The 24,363-nt window shown below is 36.3% G+C and overlaps 1 protein-coding gene and 1 long non-coding RNA gene across 4 annotated transcripts; one reads left to right on the plus strand and one right to left on the minus strand.

Moving 5' to 3' along the window:
- Positions 1-649: 649 nt before the first annotated feature.
- On the minus strand, positions 650-19,910 carry LOC128220715 (uncharacterized). Of its 3 annotated transcripts, none has more exons than XM_052929211.1 (8): positions 19,754-19,910; positions 12,933-13,086; positions 12,463-12,602; positions 10,257-10,383; positions 8,301-8,482; positions 7,814-7,925; positions 2,795-2,995; positions 650-2,405 (listed from the first exon to the last, which is right to left on the minus strand). In XM_052929211.1, exons 1-8 carry the CDS (start codon positions 19,785-19,787, stop codon positions 2,393-2,395), a joined length of 963 nt encoding a protein of 320 aa, XP_052785171.1. In that variant the 5' UTR covers positions 19,788-19,910; the 3' UTR covers positions 650-2,392. The 3 variants fall into 3 exon arrangements, with proteins under 3 accessions (XP_052785171.1, XP_052785173.1, XP_052785172.1); XM_052929213.1 differs by lacking the exon at positions 19,754-19,910 and adding an exon at positions 18,862-18,961; XM_052929212.1 differs by lacking the exon at positions 19,754-19,910 and adding an exon at positions 17,809-17,917.
- Positions 14,371-16,206, plus strand: LOC128220716 (uncharacterized). The gene is made up of 3 exons (XR_008258837.1): positions 14,371-14,433; positions 15,069-15,197; positions 15,504-16,206. It is a non-coding gene; the product is annotated as an uncharacterized LOC128220716 (long non-coding RNA).
- Positions 19,911-24,363: the final 4,453 nt, after the last annotated feature.

Raw genomic sequence — 24,363 nt, forward strand, 5'->3', positions numbered from 1 at the left:
GTTAACGTCTTCTTATAATGCAATTCGAACAGCATACGCAGTTATGCTAGTAGGTAAAGGTCATGGTGAACAATCAATTTGAACACTTTGTCTGTATTTCAAAGTTTGAAATGTTCGTCTTCACTTTTCTGAAAACAGTATTCAACCATTATTATTTCTCTTTTAACTCATTTACAGATGATTTCAATTTACCACATTAGGTAAGGGGGCATTATGTTTAACAAAGGACTCTTGTCCCGCTTATATGTGTTTACTTCAACCCACAGTGTATGTATACCACGTAATAAAATACGTCACTAAGTTGTTTAAAAACCTAAACTCTCGATCAAATTCTAGTAAAAGAGCGAAGGCAGTGCTATGTAAGCGGCGTAGACTGCGCCATGTTTCATTAATATGATGAATAAATTTATAAATAGTAATGGTATCTTAGTTTAATATAAAGTCTTCATTTGAAGCAATATATTGCATTATGACGTAGCATTTATGACGTAATTTATCACGTGATATACACACACAGAACCCGTAGTTTATGGTTCTTTATATAATGTGATGTCCGCGTATGTGCTAGTATACCAAATCATCCTAGATTTTAGAGAAACGTAATACCCATTGGTCCTTATAGTTGAAATACAAAACAAAGTTATAACGATATGGTTTATTATTTATTACGACAACAAAAATAAGTATGTGACATATATGAACACTTAAAACAGGTAGCCTGGCAATTGGAAGGAATACCGGTGAAAAAGAAACAGCATTGCATCGACAGGGATCTAAAAAAGTACCCTGACCATGAAAACTTTGAAACAACTAAATTCAACGGATGGTTGAAGGCACATTCTACCTGGTAACTTTTAAGTAACTACATGTGAATCATCCGAAATTACACATAAAATGCACGTCGAATTGCACTAAAGGCAATAAACAAATTATATTAGAATGTCGAAGTAGGTTTTGTTTCCATTGAACTATTATAATCAAGGCTCATTGTTGTAAACACGTATACACCACATATTAATTAAAAGCATATGTCATGCAATTATACGAAACTAATACTAAAAAGCTATTCTTATAACCAATGCCTACGATCATAAACAAAATTAATCTCATCTAAAATACGCTCATTCAAAAATACAATGTATAAACTACACATATGTAAAAGTGTCCTTAAAGCAACAGTTATGAAATGCGACACGCTCACACCTTGGAAGGTAATAAGTAACTACTGTAGCTAAAATGCAGCAATATACGTGAATGTAACAATGATAATATATCACGTTCGTATACATATCTTATTAATGTAGGCTTCTACTTTGCATGATTTTATTATTTACCTCAAAAGTTTGCTGTTGTAGATTGATCTGAGATAACAAGAGTGTTGATGTGTCTTGATTTATTGACTAGACTAGAACGTACATAACAATGTTACGTGCGTTTAGTTTGTATGTATGGACTGTTTGCCACCTAGATTTTCTGCCTTTTCGTCTTTCTTGAATATATCTAGGCTTACGGATCTAAAGGCTCAAAACAAGTTTAAAAAACAGCGTACGCTTTACAAGCAAAAATAATTAATCACGCAAACACAAAGGTCCATAATATAAGTCAATATCAATATTTCCAAAAACGTTAATCCTGATTTAGCCCCCCGTCCATAATAAGATTGAGTCAAGCTGCAATACTATATCGAGCCTAGATCTTTAACCCTGTTTAATCAGTAAATTTTGCAGAACTATTAGCTGATATTGATTGCAGCTTGTCTGGACGACAGTTCTCCAGGCATCTTTACAAATACAAGCACTTGTTCCCCGCTCTCAATCAATGTCCCCACTGGGACTCTCATCCCAAATTCACCATTGATCTGAAATATTGCCCTGTTCATATTTCCTCAATATGACATTTCAGTGAATAATAGTCTACAAAACTTTCTAAGCCCAACTGAATACTAGACATTTTTGTCTTGAGACGAGACTTTACATTTCAAGATTTTGCTCTTCGACGTATTTTTCAAGTATTCCATAAAACCAATCTAAACATTTTTTTCTGTTCCATGTATTTCTAACATAAATTTTCGCTATATTCATATCTTAAGCAATCTACTTCTCTAAGGTTGCATATAAAACAAGGTACATGTACTTCAATATAATACTAGATATTGACAAACACTTCAAGAAACGTGAATGACATAACTTTAACAACAAGATACATCCTTACATTTTCTTGTCAACGCGGAAAACAAATAACCACTTAATGCGAATTGAAGTCAAGAAGATATTGCTAAAAAGAATAATTTGAAGCTGTGACGGAAGTTCGCTCAGTGATGTTAGCTCTTCTAAACGATTGGTGAGCGCCTGTACATGTTCTGTATTCCTAGTGGGAACTGCACTTCAATCTGTTATGCTTTTATTCTGCAAACGTTTGCCGAACATTAAGTAATGCAAATCACCACTTTCGGTATACATGTAGAAATCACGTCAATGTATATAAAAAGATAAGTATTGTGTTACAGACTACATAAAAGATTAATGTAACTTTTAAATAATTGTCGAATCCTGAACAAGGGATATTAAGTATATGAAGAGTATATAAACGGTTACAAATTGTCATATCCTAAATTTCAACTAGGCGAAACGAGCATATATTTCAAGACCTGAATGCACAACTCCACAATCTGATTAAAATAAAAACTTCATATATCCTATACAGGCTTGGTCATGGTGCTTTAACCAGATTGCAAAACTGTATGAGTACAGCTACAGTTTTGTATTCAAGCATCAAAATGTACTATCAAGTTTACAAAAGAAGGACAGCAGCTAAAGCTACTAGCGAAGCAGCGGCGGACAGACGGATGACCGGGGCGGCGCCCTTGGAACGGTCACACGTGAAGAGGTCCGTCGTGAGAAAGTGGTCTCCGTTGGTGGCCAGGACGGTGTAATAGTTCTTGCCACATGGCTTCTCGACGGATTCTTTGAGGCACATTAGCCGGGCATCCGTGGCTCTACAACACAGAAAAGAGATCCATAGATAAAGTTTCAGTGTAATAACAGCAAATACATACTTATGGCCAACATTGACATCAGAAGATGGTCACAAATAAGAAAAGAAACAAGAGGGCCATGATGGCCCTAAATCGCTCACCTGAGTAAAAGAGTTTACCTTTACTATCAATATAGCTTGTTTCTCAAAGAATTGTGAACAAGAGCTCTCACAGTATGTGACGAATGCCCCCGAATGTGACATTGACCTATGAACAAGTACATGAAAAGTTGATCTTGCCTTTACGTGTCTAATACATATGGCAAGTTATTTCAAATTGCCCCTGAACATTAAAAACTACCACCGATACTTGACAGCTTACACTCTTATGTCCTCATATTCAGCATTCCATCGTGGATAAATACATAGTGTATCTTTCACCTTAGAGGTACGGACATGGGTCTTGCCCACGACATGTCGTCTTGGTATGTCGAATACATGTGGCAAGTCATTTTAAAATATGTCCATACAAGAGAAAGTTACAGCCCGGACACGACAGCCTATACTCCATGTACTTATATGCAGCATTCCATTGTGAATAAACACTAAGTGTGACCTTTAACTTAGAGGTTTGGACACGGGTCTTGCACGTGACCTGTCGTCTTGGTATGTTGAGCACATGTGGCAAGTCATTTTAAAATCTGTCCATACAAGAGAAAGTTATAGCCCGGACACGACAACCTATACTCTATGTCCCTATATATGCAGCATTCCATTGTGAATAACACTTAGTGTGACCTTGACCTTAGAGGTAGGGACACGGGTCTTGCACGCAACATGTCGCCTTGATATGTTAAACAAATGTGACAAGTCATTTTAAATTATGTCCATACAAGAGAAAGTTACAGCCCGGACACGACAACCTATACTCTATGTTTTTATATGCAGCATTCCATTGTGAATAAACACTAAGCGTGACCTTGACCTTAGAGGTAAGGACACAGGTCTTGCACTCGACACGTCGTCTTGATATGTTGCCTGGATAATAACTGACAGGACTTGTCACAGTTGCCTGCACACTGTTGATTTGGTGATTGACTGCACACTGACAGGATTTTGTTCAGTTGCCTGCACACTGACAGGACTTTATGATTGACTGCACACTGACAGAATTTGATTCTCACCTGCACACTGACAGGACTTTGTTCAGTTGCCTACGCACAACACTGACAGGACTTGATAATTGACTGCACACTGACAGCACTTGGTACAAATACCTGCAGACTGACAGGACCTTTTTCAGTTACCTGCACACTGACAGGACTTTGTTCAATTGCCTGCACAGTTACAGGACTTTGTTCAATCGCCTGCACACTGACAACACTAAGTTAAATTGCTTGCACGCTAAAAGAACTTTTAGTATAGATACATAAACAACAAACAGTGCACCATCCAATAAAATCAATAAACTGCCATTATCTCTAAAAGTCAAACTGCAAATCACATTCAACACCTTCAAATGAAATTATCACAATGGCGCATCTTGGACAATATCACATTCCTTCTTATGCTTATAAATAGTTTTTTTCTTTATATAAATAATAAGTGAATAACACCATCCACACAGAAGATAAGATTGTAGCATCTGCATGAACAATAATCTACATGAAGTTCAATGGAAAAGTCTGTTAATTAAATTGATTATTAAGTAAAAATGAAATTTCTTCTAAAGAATAAAATGTGTAATAATTATTTGAATCTATGAACCTAAAAAACAGAACAATGATTACCCCAGAAGTGACTATGTTGAAGACTTAAAAAAAATTAAAATATTGTTACTAAAAATAGAAAGTAGTGGAATCTCCACCAAAAGGGAGACCATATAGCAAGACTTGCTGCCCTTGCTTCAAGAGTAAACTTAACATAACTATCAGATTTTAACAAAATGTATTTATAATGAACTTGTTAACCACGGGGTGAGGCCAATTTTTCTCCAGGGGCATAATTTGAATAAACATGGTAGATAACCAATCGACAATGTTACACACCAAATATTTAAGCACAAAGCTTCATAGTATTTGCCAAAAACAGTTTTGTAATTTTTCCTTTAGATTGCAATGGCAACCAGAGTTCTGCATGGAATTCATTTCTTTGAACAATTTTGAAAAAGCACCAACCAAGGATCATTCCTATGAAGTTTTATTAAAATTGCCCAAGTGGTTTAGGAGAAGGAGATGATTATAGCCAATTGTTGACATTTTCCTTTAGGTTGCCATGGCAACCACAGTTCTGCATGGAATTCATTTCTTTGAACAATTTTGATAAAGCACCAACCAAGGATCATTCCTATGAAGCTTCATCAAAATTGGCCGAGCGGTTTAGGAGAAGAAGATGATTATAAACAATTGTTGACGCCGAACGACGGACGACGAACGACAGACGCCGGACATAGACTGATCACAATAGCTCACATTGAGAGCAGGTGAGCTAAAAACAGCGTGAAAAACATCAACATATAACTATATTGCATACTATAATTTAAAGCTTCACATGGTTACGCACACATGCTCACATTTAAAACTATAAACATGCATATATCAATACAATAAAATCAAGAGACAGCAGTCTTATATCACTCGTTTGTAGACGCAAAAAATGAGTGATTCTAAGACAGACAAAAAAAAAATGTCATAACAATTAATCCGTGAGAGTGCAGATTTAACAAAAGACAAGGTGTTGTTAAACACGTTATTTGTACGCCAACTGGGTTTCCATGCTATACAAGGCTTTTCAACAGTCTTAAGTCTAAAACACTTCAGATTTACGAAGAGTCGGAAATGAGGCTTATCTACCCATTTCAAAATGTTGATCGTACAATTAGCTTGTACTAAATAAATTCTCTGCATAGCAAGAAGGGTGTGTGTGTGCGTGTGTGTCATATACATATATATATCGTAACAAGTTTAGGTCAAAAGCTGTGTTGCGTTGTGAAAAGAAATCAGTAAAGCGACAGCCAGTTTCCAGCAAACTATTTGCCATTTATACAGATTCCCAGACTGCTATTTGATTGCCCAGATGGCTGTCCTAAATAACGTACATATGCCCGATTATTGTCAGTGGCAATTCACTTGTTTATTGTTTTGCACTTACAACATTTGTCGTTTGTTTACTACATTAGTTAAAAGCTGTAACGCATAGACGTGGTTTCATCAATCATTCATTTACTAATTATAAAAATGTATAAAACTCTTGAACTGTTTTCCCAATAGGCATGTTAATCATATACTCTGCAAAATTGTCGGATGAATCATAGTTTGTTATCGATGTAATATTCCCTGAAGCAATATAAAGACGGACACACATCCCGATTATAAAACAAACTACTGTTCAGAAACTTTATACTAGGTACATTAGAGGAGAATAGTAGAAGAGACCGCTCGGCAATAACGAATCTTTCAAAATTCCTTACTTAGCTTTATTCAGCTGGGTGTATTCAGACCACACTGTTACATGTAGGCTATACACTCGTTGTTGCATACGCTCGGCCTTGTAGGGTACACACTCGTTGTTTCACACGCTCGGTCATGTAGGGTATATACTCGTTGGTTCATACGCTCGGTCATGTAGGGTATACACTCGTTGTTTCATACGCTCGGTCATGTAGGGTATATACTCGTTGTTTCATACACTCGTTGTTTCATACGCTCGGCCATGAGGGTATACACTCGTTGGTTCATACGCTCGGTCATGTAGGGTGTACACTCGTTGTTTCATACACTCGTTGTTTCATACACTCGTTGTTTCATACGCTCGGCCATGTAGGGTATACACTCGTTGGTTCATACGCTCGGTATTGTAGGTTATATACTCGTTGTTTCATACACTCGTTGTTTCATACGCTCGGCCATGAGGGTATACACTCGTTGGTTCATACGCTCGGTCATGTAGGGTATATACTCGTTGTTTCATACGTTCGGTCATGTAGGTTATACACTCGTTGTTTCATACGCTCGGTCATGTAGTGTATATACTCGTTGATTCATACACTCGTTGTTTCATACGATCGGTCATGTAGGTTATACACACGTTGTTTCATACGCTCGGTCATGTAGGGTATATACTCGTTGATTCATTCGCTCGGTCATGTAGGGTATATACTCGTTGATTCATTCGCTCGGTCATGTAGGGTATATACTCGTTGTTGCATACGCTAGGCCATGTAGGGTATATATTCGTTGTTTCATACGCTTGTTCATGTAGGCTAAACACTCGTTGTTTCAGACGCTAGGTCATGTAGGAAATACACTCGTTGGTTCATACGCTAGGCCATTTAGGGTATACACTCGTTGTTTCATATCCTCGGCCATGTAGGGTTTCTTTTCGGAAAAAGATTCGATTCATGTGTACAATTTGAAAACAGTAATTCATGTCTTGCTTTGATGAGCTAAACTGTGGCCTTTTGAAAAAAAAAATTCTTATTTTGGAAGCTACATCACTGTAATTTTGACCTTGTGTAAAGTTTTGAAAAATAATGATCAACATATCATATGTATTGCTTTAAAGAAAGCAAAAGTATGTAAAAGGTCACAGTCAAGGTCATCCAAGCGCAACAGTGATATTTGTTTTCAAATTTGTATACATTCCTGATTGTCTTTTCTGCTGTAGCTTCAAAAAAGACGCCTCGGTCGACAGTATTGACCTTAGGTTGACAAATTGCACCGTCACGATGTGAAAAGCTCACACTAAGCTAAAAGAATAGAATAACGAAGGCAAACGGATAGCTCTAGTAAACAAGATGACTTATTAATTTGGTAAAAGTAATACACAATATAAACCATACCCGCAGCTCTTTATCTCCATTGGAGTTTTGAAGTCGGCATTCGCTTTCGTCATACACTCCTTAAATGGCGCAGACTCCAATCTGTCTCGTGCGCATTTGTTGGTAGCAATGTCTGTTTTGAGGAGAAAAATCAATCCAGAAACTATTTTATATTATACATATTATGTTTCAATTCGAGAGATTAACAACAAGACCTTTATACCATTGCCTTTTCAACTGTTCAATGCAAATCGTACATAACTTAGACCAACTAATGCAATTGCACCTGGTTTTCAACCAATACATGTAATGTCATTCAATAACCTAGAATGAACATTCAGAACGGATATCATCCCATTTATCAGCATACCAATTGTTGTTTACACGGTATTATTCAACATGACGTCATACACACTGTACGTGTAGACACTGTAATTGTAATTGCATACATTTCGAATATTACTTGAATATAAATACTGCATACAGAGTGAAGTAATAATTAACGTACCTTCTGGGACGTTCGTGCATCCGGTTCTGATAAACGTTTTGAGGATGTCGTACTCGGGGAAGCCGATACCATCCGGCATGCCAGTGTTCATCAAGGGGATAATTTTCTTGATCTGGTCAGTGATTTCTGTACACTGTTCCTCCACTTCCGGTGTTACACAGTCGAACTGCTCCTTCATTGGACTGTTGATTTGAATGAGGAAAAATATATCAATGAATAAATCTGTTGCATAATGATATCGCAAATTAAAAGTCTGAAAACGGATATATTAACGAAGTCCGAAAATATACAGGCACAAACATATATTGGGCCGAAATGTTGAGCCATGTTCTTCTTCCGACGACACTTAAAGAACCGTGTTAGACTAAAACCGAATCCTCAATATTTTAATCATGTCAACGGTGCATCCTGTCGAATCCGACCTTACGTTTCACTATATTTATACGTTTCTAATGCTGAATACGATGCAATGCGTTTATTTGCATTATTTAACCATCAAATAAAAATAAAACCCCGATATAGTTACAATTTAAATTGTTAAAGCTATAAATAAGCGGCCCTGTACTTAAGCGGTTGCAAATTTAACAGAATATATCTAAAAGCTAGCATGTTTGTTAATAATAATGTTAAAATTTCTCACAACTAGCGGTCCTTTGGTGGCTGTTAATCTGACAGAATGTATATATAAACTAGCGGTCCTTTGGTAGGTGTTAATCTGATAGAATGTATCTATAAACTAGCGTTACTTTGATTACATGGTTGTTTATCTGACAGAATAAATCTATAAACTAGCGATCCTCTGCTAACGTGGAAGACATACTAAACCTTTAAACGAGCGGCCCTTTACTCGGGCGCTCTATGATCCGACAGACTATACTGATCGAGCGGCCCGGTACGACAGGCCCTATCCTATGGCGCCCTATGATTTGACACACAATACCGATCGAGCGGCCCTGAACGAGCGGCCCTGTCCTATGGCGCTTTATAATCCGACAGACTATACCGATCGAGCGATCTTTTCCAATGGTGCTCTCTTATCTGACAGGCTATACCAATTGAGCGGCCCTGAACAAGAGAGGCAATGTCCTATGGCGCTCTATGATTAGACAGACTATACCGATCAAGCGGCCCTAGACGAGCGGCCCTGTCCTATGGCGCCCTATGATCCGACAGACTATACTAATCGAGCGGGCCTGTCCTATGACACTCTATCATCTGACAGACTATAACAATCGAGTAGCCCTGAACGAGAGGCCCTGTCCTATGGCGCTCTATGATCCGACAGATTATACCAATCGAGTAGACCTGAACGAGAGGCCCTGTCCTATGGCGCTCTATGATCTGACGTACTATACCGATACAGCAGCCATGAACGAGCGGCCTTGTTCTATCGAGCTCTTTGATCCGACAGAATATACCAATCGAGCGGCCCTGCCCTATGGCGCTCTTTGATCCGAAAGACTATACCAATGGAGGTTCTCTGTACGAGAGGCCCTGCCCTATGGCGCTATATGATCTGACAGACTATACCGATCGAGCGGCCCTGAACGTGCGACCCTGTCCAATGGCGCCCTATAATCCGACAGATACATATCGAGCTTCCCTGAACGAGAAGCCCTTTCCTTTGGCGCTATATGATCTGACTGACTATACTGATCGAGCGGCCCTGAACGAGAGGCCCTGTCCTATGGCGCTCTATGAATCGACTGACTATACCGATCGAGCGGCCCTGAACGAGAGGCCCTGTCCTATAGCGCTCAATGATCTTACAGACAATACCTTTAAATGAGCGGCCCTGAATGAGAGTCCCTGTACTTAGGCGCTCTATGATCTGACAGACAATACATTTTAATCAGTGGCCCTGCACTCTATACTCTGACAGATAACAACTTTAAACAAATGGCCATGTTGAAAGGTTTTCTAACTTTCCACTTTTAGTATATATAATGTTCGTACCCGCAGGTCATTCCAATAACCGGAAGGAGGTAGGTCAGTTTGTTTGTGGCCATGAAGTTTTCGTCCATACCCATGCTGGACCCCTGAGAAGTGCTGGCTACGCACGTCATCGCTTTTATGCAAGGGCCTGAAAATATACACAGACGGGTTGCAAATATTGCCTTAAATTGTAGTAGATAAAAGCATATAGAAAACAGATAACGTGTCCATGTCAATGTTACCAAACTCACTAATTTACTGTCAGGCAAACATGCTTGTCTGGAAATGGAGGTTTATTAAAGATGCACTCCTACTTACAAAAACCGATTTAACACAATTAATACAAATATTTTAATATACCAAAAAGGATAAACAAATGTCGAAATAAATTGTTCTTATGAATGATACCGAGTTTAATTCGGAAAAAGGGGTGCAGAAAAAAGGGTATTTCTACCTTATGAGACGATACTGGATCACAGTAATCTTTTTATACTCACCAATAATTTCAAATGTTTGCATTTATAGCTATTGTTATCAGTATTTAATATTTTCCAAAAATGCCCACCATTAGTTCCTGTAAAATTTGACAGGCCTGTTCAAAAGAAAGACCAATATTCGCAGAGATCTCTTCAATAAAACAAGAGGGCCCTAAAGGCCCTGTATCGCTCACCTGATCCAATTCAATTGTGAAATAAGTGTTTCCAGTGCGAGGGCAATTATAACAGGGGGGGGGGGGGGGAATAAGTGTTTTTAGGGCAATGGAAAGTGCAACGAGAAGGGACTTAATTAAAACAAATTAAGGACTAGTTTTCAATGCTACATGTTAAATGTTATAGTTGAGGCTATTATAGTTTTAGAGAATTTGAAATGTTAGTCTGGTGGTCTGCTACCTTAGAAAGGATGCGTACTTGTCTTTGTTTGTACATTTTTATTTTCTATTCTTGTTATGGTTGGAGTATAAACATGAAAATCTTCAAGTTCCATGAACATATGGTCATAAATGTGGCATCTAGAGTGTTAACATGTTTTTCCTATTATTTGACCTAATGACCAAGTTATTGACCGCACATGACCTGGATTCAATCTTGACTTAGAGATTATAAATATAAACATTCTGAATAACTTTCATGAAGATACAAATATAAATCTGACCTCTAGAGTGTTAACAAGCTTTTCCTAAAATTTGACCTGGTGACCTAGTTTTTTACCGCAAATGGCCCAGATTCTGATTAGCCTAGAGCTAATCAATATAAATATTCTGACTAAGTTTCATGAACATACAGTCATAAATGTGACCTCTTTAGTACTTACAAGTTTTTCCTATGATTTGACCTAATGACCTAGTTTTTTACAACAACTGACCCAGATTCGAACTAGACTTAGAGATTCTTAATATAAACATTCTGACCACCTTTCATGAAGATAAGTCAATGTGACCTCTAGAGTGTTAACAAGCTTTTCCTTAAATTTGACCTGGTGACCATTTTTTTACCGCAAATGACCCAGATTCGGCCGAGCGGCCCTGAACGAGCGGCCCTGTCCTATGGCGCTTTATAATCCGACTGGTGGTCTGCTACCTTAGAAAAGATGCGTACTTGTCTTTGTTTGTACATTTTTATTTCCTGTTCCTGTTATGGTTGGAGTATAAACATGAAAACCTTGACATCATCAATGAAAATCTTTGCCTGTGGGCAAGATATGAATTTCTAGCATGGTTAAATTTTGGATCTTCTTATCTGAGGTGGAAGAAAACTTTGACCAACCCATAAAGATAATCGGTTATATACAATTGGCTCCTTGTGATTATTACATAGTTTGGACACTAAAATATGACCCTTATATCAATATTTATCAAATATAAGGTTAACATGTCCAGACTTCCCGCAAACTACATTGCCCTAAATATCGGTAAATATTTCCTAAAACAATTGACACAATTTTATACAATTCACACTGTCAGAAAGGTAGTAGACTAAGCTACAAAAATAACGTTTATGATAGTTCCTGCTGCAATTCTTACATACTCAGACAATAGGCGTGAACTCAAGACAGAAAATGAAAACTACGAAATAATGGAGGGGTTCGAGAACTACGAAATATTCCCGACTAAAACACGTTAAAAACTTACTGCAACCTGTGCGCATGCATTACAAACAGTAGCTTGACAGACCACATATCACATTATTCCGCTATAACCCTGTGCCCACTTTATCCTAGACACACCTACCGGATGGAATCTGAGTGCAGGCCCTCTTCAGATCCGCCTGAGAGAGCATCGCCATCTCTCCAGCTCCCATGTTCGCCATGAGCTCCGGACATTGCTCCATCAGGGGATACATGCATGCAATGGCGCTTTGTCCCTCCGCCCTGGTTAAAAATAGAACAAGAAAATGGTGAAAACACAGTTCCGTGTTTTACTGCATACAGTTTGCTAAGTTGTACCATACACAACCACAAAATCGCCGAACGATTCTTCTTTTAATATGGAGCAAATAAGATGGTAAATAGGTGCATGCCATCTACAGTAACATTCGGTTAGGAAAGTTAAATACAGATTTGGCAACATGTGTAATTGTATTAGATTATTTTGAACGAGTTATGGCCAAGCTGTAAAGTTTGCCACTTCGACTCATCGTTGTCATAATGTATTTCATCAAGAAAGGGACTTAACACATTGTATCCAAACAAATCACTTACGAACATAACACGGTGGCCATCTGACTGGGATCCGACATGGAACTCATTGCCTTGCTGATATAGGTGGTGAAACCCATGACACAGTTCTGCGTCGCTTCACTCGTCAACGTGCTCTGGTCACATGCAGCCTGTGACCAGTCAACCGTCAGAACGCCTAAAAAAGGGAAACCAGATTTAGGTATTGAGGATGTTCGTGGGCATGTACAAAGTCGAAACTGGCATCAATTTTCTCGCTTTAGTCATATTCACCGACTTAAGACAAGCTTTCGGACGTGAAGGTTGGCTCATTGTAGTTGTGAAGTACAAGCATATAAGGGACATTAAGCGAATCAAACTATTGGTGTGTGCGTTATACATTGTACGCATGTATAGTATTATACCATACTGTTACTAATGTTGTTGTTCTCCCAATAAGTCCTATGATTACGCTTTTTGATCCATAATTTAATAATAAATTAGAGATAAACCAAGCTTGAGCAAAATAGGCGAGTTTGTGCAGTTCAGAAGAGTGATTTTTCAATTCTTATTAAAATGTATTCACTCTAGTCGGGATACTGTAAATCATGTTTTAAAGAATGACGTTTTGGCTATATCGGCTCGGCGGCTTGACACTAGAGACGGCTCAAGACCACAGTTATCTGCCCCCCGTTGACCAAGATCCGGATGTGAATACAGAAACAAAGAGTGCTTGTGTTCAAGTATCAATATTTTATTAAAATTGAATGAAAAAGAAGCAAAAAATGTTCTTTTTGCAGAGAACTTGACTGAATTTGACACTCTATTGCAGAAATTGATAGTTTTCAATGTAAATATTGGAAAAATCATAGCTTGTGGAAGTCTGAAAATTAGTTGTTTGTAGCCGATTGACTCCCTGGCGGAAGGGTTATGTATTTGAACTCAATTTTGACAGTCGGGTCAATGGTCAACATGGTGTTTTCTTGTGATTATATTTTGTGTCTTGAATTGTTCTAGAGATGCCATGTCCTTGTTTTTCAATTGGGGTGTGTATAAAGTCAAAAGCCAGGTTAGTGTCTATATGAAACATATAGTAAAAATAACTGTGGTCTCACGCCTGATATAGAGGAAGCTTTTGGAGGGGTGGCCTATTTTAAATTGTTATAAATTCTTAATTTATACAGCTATCTGGTTGAAATTTGGCCAGTTGACAGTGCTTAGCCATAGAATATTGGTGTTTGAGTATGAAATGTGAAAATCTTATATTACATAATATAAATTAATAATATATAATTTTCTTATATATTTTTGACATTTTTAAAAAAAACTACTTTCACTTTCAATTTAACGTTTGAAAATAGTTCCAAATGATGGTAACTAATGAATGAAAGCCTCACTTTCAATTCCAAAGTATAAATGGAGGGATTTTTTTAACATAGGAAGCAGACCCAGGAGGAACTGTCTGTTGAAGAACCCCCCCCACCCCCCACCAAGCTGCCCACCAGAGGCCAAGCTGTACTTGGTGTTTGCCAACATCCTGTAATTTGTAAGTACTTCAAGATAATATATTAGAAAATGGTATCCAAACTGAAGTACAAAGTGAGACAGTTTGGTCATAAAAGCCCATTGAGACTGTTTGTTCCATTCCTAAATGAATTTCTTTCATGTTGTCAATCATTTCTGATGTGGCTTTGATAATAATATTATTTTCTAATGAAACTGCTGACTTGTATCAGTCTTTGGTCTGTATTGTGCATCTATTCACACATTTTGTTTGCTCTTTTAAGCAAACATTACAATAATTGCAAATTCTATAAGCAATTAAACAAAACTTACTGCACATAGGATGCAGAATGATGTTTTATTTAGTGTGCATATGATTATCAGCTTATGGACAAGAAAACATATACTTTAACAATCACAGCAACACAATGAGATCCCAATTTTAAAGAAATAATGCCACCTTTCATTAATTCATTCTATCAATCATTCATATATATTCATTAATTCATTCATTTATTCAGTTTATTCATTGAAAAACTTGACATTTCTCAAGGCAAAATAAATAAAAAGTGAGCAGCTTTCATAAAGAATGGAGCCTTTTCCCTTAATGCATTAAAAACACAACCTTAATACAGTATAAATGTTTTAAAAACCCTAATTTATTGCTTATTTTAATAGCCAGCCTGGTTGCTGTAGCCACAGAGGAATTTTCAAGGACAAGAACCAGTGCTGGTAAAACTGTGGTCTCGTGTGGTTTTCCATACCGGCTCTCGGCGAGGATTTTCAAGAAAGGAATACCATCTCCAAGTAAGAAGAAATTCTAAGCATGTCTGGTTTGAATGCTTGCAAAATGCATCTGGGTACTCAATAAGATGAGATTTACCTTTGAGTTGTTAAACACTGATTGCAAAATGTCCAAAAGACTATATATTCTATTAAATTTGTCCTGAAAATCTTTGAATTCATGAACTTTTCTGCATATTTATCACATTTATGACTATATTAAAGGTTGTGTATGCCTCAAATGAGTGTTTACAGGCCTTTTTCAAACTTTAACAGTAGTGGCAGATAGTTTTATTTGTGTAAAACATTGCTTTTGTGTCTTGCTTGCAGATCATGATGTGCCAATAAGCTCCAGTTAGCTGCGGCCTTTTCCCCAGGCGGTAGTCCTGCAATCTGAATCCAGGAGATGCAGCTCTGAATCCAATATTTCAGAAGAATGAAGATGTTAGTCAACTCAGTAGTGCTTGTTTGTGTGTAAATGATTCCAATGAGTGAGATTTATAGCAAATCAGGTGTAAATAAGCATCTTATAGACAATAGTGAAGTGCTGTACTCTGAATTTAATGCCAAATCTAGCCTTCAAAACAGATTCTTAAAGTATTTTTTTTTTAAAAATGGGCATAATAATGCTATCTCTGCATTTTCTACATCATGTAGCCACCTCATACATGAAAACACTAGCAGTTGTCATGAATCTTTAAGTTTTGGTGTGTTTTTTGCCATTTCCTTTGTTGCGCCATTTGTCCCGGAAGCCAACAATTTGGCATATAGTGTTGTTTAGACTGTCTATTAACACATTATCACTAAATTTCTTGTGTTAAACTGAACAGTTCTGTTACCTTTGTATATAAGTGGACCAGAAAAGCAAAATTTTGACAAGTTGAGGCATTTCAGTTGGGCTCTATGTCATTTTTTATATAAAACACTAAGCCGATGAAGTGGAAAAACCTTATTTTGCTTAGAAAAAAATCTTAAAAGAGTAGGCAGGCCAGTTTTGTGGTGCTGTTCTATAGACACCATTAAAAGCTACAAGGAAAACTTTACTTGGTCAAATTATTCCAATGCATAAGGAAATAATGGCTCTTCAAAGGTTTGCGGCTTAACATTTGAGGAAAATGGCTTTTTCTGCCTTTTATGAAAATACCACAGGTGCTAATACTTGTCTCATTCATTTAGTATTTGATATATCATTGCCAAACTTTCAGTATGTGTTGCATATAGCCTGAAGCTGAACTATAGGAGTTTTGAAGTCTGTTTGTGAAAAAATGTTGCTTAAATAGGCTCAAGACCACAGTTATCTGCCCCCCGTTGACCAAGATCCGGATGTGAATACAGAAACAAAGAGTGCTTGTGTTCAAGTATCAATATTTTATTAAAATTGAATGAAAAAGAAGCAAAAAATGTTCTTTTTGCAGAGAACTTGACTGAATTTGACACTCTATTGCAGAAATTGATAGTTTTCAATGTAAATATTGGAAAAATCATAGCTTGTGGAAGTCTGAAAATTAGTTGTTTGTAGCCGATTGACTCCCTGGCGGAAGGGTTATGTATTTGAACTCAATTTTGACAGTCGGGTCAATGGTCAACATGGTGTTTTCTTGTGATTATATTTTGTGTCTTGAATTGTTCTAGAGATGCCATGTCCTTGTTTTTCAATTGGGGTGTGTATAAAGTCAAAAGCCAGGTTAGTGTCTATATGAAACATATAGTAAAAATAACTGTGGTCTCACGCCAGACACGCTGTCGGAGACTGGTATTCCTAATGGCCACTTATTAGGGCAATTGAACAAATACCAGTAACAAAGCAGCCTTGTGTTACCGCCTCGTGCAAAAACGTTTAAAAATGCATTGTCTATAAGAGTTCATCACTGAAAGCAACTTATAAAGCCCTAGTAAACACTTCCAAACAAGATCAACCATAATTCATGCACACATCCTTCATTGATTTGAGAACTACTTGACCTCGAACTGAGAAATTCCCCGATGAGTTATGCGGCGTTTTCTGCCTGCTCAGATGTGAGTGGTGTTTTCAAATGTATTTTGAATAGCCATGGTTTTATTTCAAGAAACAAGTCATTTCTCTCATCACTTTGCACATACGCACTTATGATTGCTTTTATTTTACACTTGAAATCCAAGAGTTCAATGATGATGCTAAATACTTCAAGCGTTAAACACTTTTGAATTCATTGTAAGTTTAAAATGTTTTCCTCATCTTAACACGAGAATGCAAAATATATAACGTTTTTATTGATAGTTATGACACTTAAAATAAACGGTAGTGTTTGTTTACTCTGTTGTTAGTCTATTAACACATGCATACTATGATTTATGTCAATTATATTTACAATGAAAACAATTAATCTTAGCAGGTATAGAATTGTAACAATACGAATTGTTAAGACTACTGACCTTCTGTCAGTGTTCTTCATATATAATTCGTTATTTTGAAGTTCGTTATTTAAGTGTCACATTGTGCAGTTTTTGATGTTGCTCTTTTGTAACCGTGTACAATCAGTACCTACTTTTTGTAATTTTGAACAATGTTTGGAAATCTTATTAATCTAACCAATCCAGCAAGTTGTTACTTAACCAACAACGTTACAATGAGTATTTTATCAAAATGAATACTTACAATAACTAATAATTGTACCAAATATGAATACTCGCTTTAAAATGTATGTTTCAATTGCAATATTTCATCTTTAATTTAATCCATAAAACAGCGATTTCTGTGTCAACCGGTGATTTTCGAAACTATTTAAAGTGAAACCGGAAGTGATGGATGAATTTGTTATGACTGTTCCAGCGGAAAGAATGGCTCCATCCAAAGTAAAACTTTTCTACGCTCGAGATCATTTCACTTTTCTTCCTGACGTTGACAAATAACCGTTTGTGAAGAACAAAATAAGGCTGTTGGCGAAGTACTTAGCATTCATATCTAATTAATTCATATTAATTGTAAAAATACTGGAAATATTTATAACGAAATCATCAATTATGAACGAACTCTAAGATCATCACATAGTTGATATGCAATCAATCAGAATAACTTTCCATGCGTTCAATCCATTAGCTCGAAAGTCCGTGAAGTGCAATTTTGTGCTAGCTTATGTTAAAGGTGTACAATTTACATGGCTCATTTGAAGAATTGCAGCTTTGCTTGCAATAACTAAATTATTTCATGTTTAACATTGAACCTTTACTGTAAACAATACCGTACCGTTTTTGTATCTTAACTTTAAGTTTCGCATCTCCAAAGCGTGTATGTACATATGTTTTGTTTTTTTTTAAATTAGTACTTCTATTCATGTTTTATAGTTTGTAAAGTTCATGCGATGATAGAGGAGCAGCCTATGCAATATGGTGATTTACTACAAAGTAAATTTTTGTTTAACTTGAGATGTATTTAAATTGTGAGAATTAATCACAGATGGTGTCAACTTAGTAGGACTTTCAGTTTAAGCTTCTTTGTATAATAGTTTTATAGTTTCATTTATTTATTGCAAGTCTTATCCTTAAGTCTGTAGAGATAGAACGTTTACTATTGATAAAGTATGAATGCACTCAGTGACCAAAAATACTCAAAAGACCGAAACTATGAAAGAAGTTAACACTTTAAAGACCTTAACTAGTATGTTAATGACCGAAATTAATGTGTAAAGAACGAAAATATTTTGTAAATTACCACATAACAACAGTTGAGAAACCACATTTTCATCAGCTGACTTGGTCTGTTATGCACTTGGTGAAATACTAAGGACGGTAGGCTATGGTGGCATATTACTGCCGTAATTCCACCTAAAAAGGAAAATAACGACTGGTTAACTAGATAAGATTACATAAATTATCGCGAAAATAAAGTGAATAACACGAAACCATTCGCGAACGTTATCAGGTCATTTTACGGCAGTTATGCTACCATAGCAGGCAAATTAACTCAAGATCTTTTAAAGTTAACTAATAGATAGGTTTTTGTTTTATTTTAGCATTTTCTTTCCTTAAGCATCTTTAAGACTTAGGTCACTGTAACATAAACAATTCTAAAAAGGTTTAAATATTTTGAATATTGCGTGTGTATATGTATTAAAAAGATAAAATGAAGAAACTCATTTACTGTGTTATCTTGTGGCAGCGACTGCTAGAATTATATATGAAAAGGAAGCAACGTCCCGGTTAATAAATAAACCCCAGCACTATTAAAGTACCTTCGCATCTCGAATTAAATGGCATACTCTCCTTTACATTCGAAAACCAACGAGACTGAGGCAAAACATTTGCAGAATCACTCCATGCAGCTTCTTGAGACAACATATAAACACAAGCTAAGGTGAGCCGTTCACATCAACATCTCGCTTAACCTTGAACTAAATAACACAGGTAGTACGTACTTATTACAATTCATCTAATGTTTACTAAGGTGTCTTAAGAATAATGCTTTAACAGTTACAAGTGTATTCTTGTTTTAAAAAAACACATATACATAAAATGTTGTTTGTATGTTAATTGTAGCTGCCAATCATGTAAAATATACCGCAGTTTAGGGAAAGTAAATGATAACAAAGGAATGCTTAACTTACACAGCAGTGAAGTATAAATCCAGGTTAACACCATAGTGAACAAACCACGACAGCACTGAACTAGAAATGAATGCTTGAAATGAACGCTTGGTAAATATATTCTCTGTATGCGACCAATAGTATGCAAAAGGGTCCAAATGTTCAAACAGTACAGAGATCCCGTAATGTATGGATGCAACTATAAATGTATATACGAGGCGCCCTTAATTTATGGTTGGTTTAATCAGTATTTATAGCAGAATATATTGAACAATGTAAATAAGCTTTTGAACTACAGGAAAATGCATAACATACATACAAAATAGAAGAGTGATGAAATGCATAAACAGTGAGTAAGTCTCTTTTCTGTTTTCATTGTTAGAGATATTTAACCTTTAAGATCCATACGGATGCGAGTCAATCTGGATTGGGTGCTGTTTTGAGTCAGAAACAAGAGGGGAAACAGCGAGACTCAGTAACGCCAACAGAGCATTTAATAAATCTGAACAAAAATATCCAATACATAAACTTGAGTTTCTTGCCATGAAATAGGCGATCACATAAAAAAAATCAGACTATCTTTTGGAAACAATTTTACAGTAATCACGGACATTAACCCTTTGCCTTATGTGTTAACTACTGCTAAGTTGGATGCAACTGGTCAGCGGTGGGTGTCGGCTTTGAGCTTGTATAATTTCATCATTGTTGATAAGCCGGGAGCTCAAAACAAAGCTGATCCATTGTCAAGAATGCCCAGAAGAGTTGAAGATGTAACACAAATAGAGAAAGAAGTCGTGAAAGCTGTTTGTTCTATAGCTAAGCCAATAATACCTGTCAATGAAGAAACAAGGCAAAGAGAAGGAACGATATTTTGATATTTAAGAATCCATGGAAACAGACACTTTGACATCCCAGATAGATATAATGGAAATACGTTAACTCAGCGAAGAGGGACGATCAGATCATAGTACCATGGATTGCAGCTGTAAGAGATAAAAAGATCCAAAGAAAAAAGATATAGGATTTGACAAGAAACAAACAAAAAATAAGAACTTTGATATATCTATATTGAACAGGTTATCCATTAGAATTAGTAGCCATGTATTCTTTTGAAGTTAGAGCCTTGTCAAGGAGGAAATCAGAGTGTGTTAGTGGTCACTGACCATTTTGTCAAGTTTTATTCAGGCTTATCCATGTAAACATTAACTAGCAAAATCTGTGGCAGATGTGTTTTATTATAACTTTGTGATAAAGTATGGATTTTCTACCAGAATTCACTTGGATCAAGGCACTTCTTTTGAAAGTGCAATAATTCGACATCGATGTGAAATTTCAAGCATAAATAGGTCCAAAACAACTGTGTATAATCTGAATGAAAATGGAATGACTGAGCAAATGAATAAAACTTTGATTAGCATGTTAGGATATATTACTTGTATATGCTTATAATGAAATACCACATGAAAGTACCGGGATAACTCCATTCGAAGGTATGTTTGGAAGAAAACGAATTTTGCCAGTGAATCTCATGTTTGAAACAAAAGTGCTTACAGGGCATATACATAATAATGAATATGTGGAAGAATTGAACAAAAGACTAAAAGAAGTGCATGAGCTTGCTAGGAAGGCAGCAGATAAAGCACGAGAGAAGCAAAAGTGTTATTATGACCTGAAGGCGAAAGAAGCAAATTTGTAAAAGGGAGACATGGTATTAGTAAATATTTTTAAGTTTGATGGACCACACAGATTAAAAGATAAATTTGGAAAAGAAAGTATTTATGAAGTGATTGACAAGCCAAACGCTGATATTCCGGTGTTAAGGGTTAGATCACCAGAAGGGGTTGAGAGAGTATTGAACAGGAATCATTTACTTCCAGTTGCTACTCCAATTAATTCATTTGAAGATGAGGGGCCTAAAGGAGTAGGAAACCCAAATGAGGACAATACTTCAAAACCTCTAGAAATCGCTACAAAAGAACTGAACAAGACGGGCAGAGAAAAATAGGAAAGCGGCTTGGGAGGCAAACTTTTTACGGCTTAAATAGGATCACACCAATTCATTGACATGCGAGTAAACTTGGCCATTTACGCTGCAAATTGTGTTATGATATTTCCTGATATACAAACTTTTTATGTTGTTTGTCTTTGCAACTTAATTATGCAATTCCTTCGTAATGAATGATTTTTTACATCTGTTTTGCACATACTGGCCAAAAATCACGAGCAATGTCCACATTCCTTCATGTCAATGAATTGGTGTGATCCTATTTAAGCCTTAAACAGTACAATGACAATACTTTGAAGAGTACTTTGCCTTTTGGTTTTTGAGGATGGATTCCATGCCACAAATTCAAATTGGATTATGGCGTCCTAACATAACATGGCTTCCAGTTCTAAGTTTTATTAAAACAGTTGCAGATTCGTGTTATCTTTAAATACGTTTTTCATTTGTTTGGTTTCAGCGTATAAAGAACTTTATTTCAATATTTCACACAGGGATATCATTTGAAAGAAGATTTTAGGAAATAAATTTTTTAATTTTATTTTTAATGATGTATATTTGACAGACTAAGGACAATGATGCTTTTCATCACACATTTTAAACCGTATATTTGCTAAGGCAGACAGTGTGGGGAATTTTTATAATTTCAAACAATAACTACATCATATCTTTGAAACGTCTTTGCGTAATGTACTCTGAATCGTATCTTCGTCTAAAGAGTCGAGATCCCTTATCCAAGAAGAACTTGAGGTTTACCTATACTTTTATTATTATTTGTTTCATTCTTAAGTATCTTCAAATTAATGCATACTTTGATGAGATTTACCATTTACGTTTTTACTTTATTCGGGAGGGTTGGTTTAAAAGTGAGTTTTAATAGTATATATTCACTTGACAAATCATTTCTTACTGCATGATCATGTTTATTTCTTGGTCAAACTCATTAAGCCTCTAGAGTTATTACTATTGTGTTTATATTTTTTATACCAGTTGCGGCATCATAGTGATATATTTTCGGAACAATGTTACATAAACAACGTTAACACGTTGGAACTAAATGATTCATTCACACTTTCATATAGACTAGAATCATCTTTGGTTAGGAATCATATGAAATATTTTAACACATCAGAATGCAGATCGTAAATGAATAATAAATTTGTTTTTTAACTAATCGAAAACGCATTAGGTCATCCAATTAAGTCACCGCTTTGCTCGTGTGCTTCTCCGCGGCGTTTATAAGGTTTTAAAGAGTGTTTTTTTTGCCCTGAGTGGCAGATCCGTCGACTAGTGGTGATACACTTGCCTTTCAATCCTGGGATCGCTCGACAATATCATAATTAAAGTACATGTATTTCTGTCATCCAAATGCATCCATGTATCATTATATATATTATTAAAGTGTACTAAAGGTATGTACACTGATTCCCCGCCTTATTACAAAATACCAATCGTTTTCCTAAAGAGACTTTAAATGGGGGTCCCGTGTGACAGTGTTATACATTGGTGCAAATTTAAGAACCAGGGTGACTCTAACCAGGATTACACTCTGTCTGCGCACTATGCTTTAAAAAACTAAGATGACTAACACTTTTATTGAAGCACTCGCCGAGTGGGCCTGCACGTGAATCACACTCCGCCCAGATAGCTTAGTGGTAGAGCGTACGGAATGTCGCGGGTTCGAACCCCGGCTGCATAAGCAAAGAGGTAGGCTACGACACCCTTATCTCTTGTATCTCATTCTGTATTTACAAGTCTTCTAATATCTAGGTTTGACTCGGAGTTGAAGTCGTTTTATATCTCATGTCATTTCGGCATATTAGCAAAATTTAAATCGCACTAAAGTCACGCTGGGGTCAAGCCAACACTAGCAACAACTAATCATTGGCAACCAAGTGATTTCCGTAAGGACTCTATTTACAACTATGAATTGCCTAATCAACCATTGATTCCCTCAGAAAATGCGCATTTGATCTGGTTTATTTGCTGATGTCAACGTCTTCTAATAATGCAATTCGAACAGCATACGCAGTTATGCTAGTAGGTAAAGGTCATGGTGAACAATCAATTTGAACACTTTGAAGTTTGAAATGTTCGTCTTCACTTTCCTGAAAACAGTATTCAACCATTATTGTTTTTCTTTAAACACATTTACAAATGAGTTCAATTTACCACATTAGGTAAGGGGGCATTATGTTTAACAAAGGACTCTTGTCCCGCTTATATGTGTTTACTTCAACCCACAGTGTATGTATACCACGTGATAAAATACGTCACCAAGTTGTTTAAAAACATAAACTCTCAATCAATTCCAGTAAAAGAGCGAAGGCAGTGATATGTAAGCGGCGTGGACTGCGCCATGTTTCATTAAATATGATGAATAAATTTATAAATAGTAATGTTATCTTAGTTTAAAATAAAGTCTTCATTTGAATCAATATATTGCATTATGACGTAGCATTTATGACGTAATTTATCACGTGATATACACACACAGAACCCGTAGTTTATGGTTCTTTATATAATGTGATGTCCGCGTATGTGCTAGTATACCAAATCATCCTAGATTTTAGAGAAACGTAATACCCATTGGTCCTTATAGTTGAAATACAAAACAAAGTTATTACGA

This window comes from Mya arenaria, chromosome 15 (assembly GCF_026914265.1).
Source record: "Mya arenaria isolate MELC-2E11 chromosome 15, ASM2691426v1".
Lineage (NCBI taxonomy): Eukaryota > Metazoa > Mollusca > Bivalvia > Myida > Myidae > Mya > Mya arenaria.

Excerpts from the sequence above, each read along its gene's own strand:
- LOC128220715 (XM_052929211.1), bottom strand. The coding sequence starts at position 19,787 with ATGGTGTTAACCTGGATTTATACTTCACTGCTGT. Across the intron at positions 10,384-12,462 it reads CTGCACTCAGATTCCATCCG|GCCCTTGCATAAAAGCGATG; the intron begins GTAGGTGTGTCT and ends GTATATTTTCAG. Across the intron at positions 2,996-7,813 it reads ATGGAGATAAAGAGCTGCGG|AGCCACGGATGCCCGGCTAA; the intron begins GTATGGTTTATA and ends TCTGTGTTGTAG.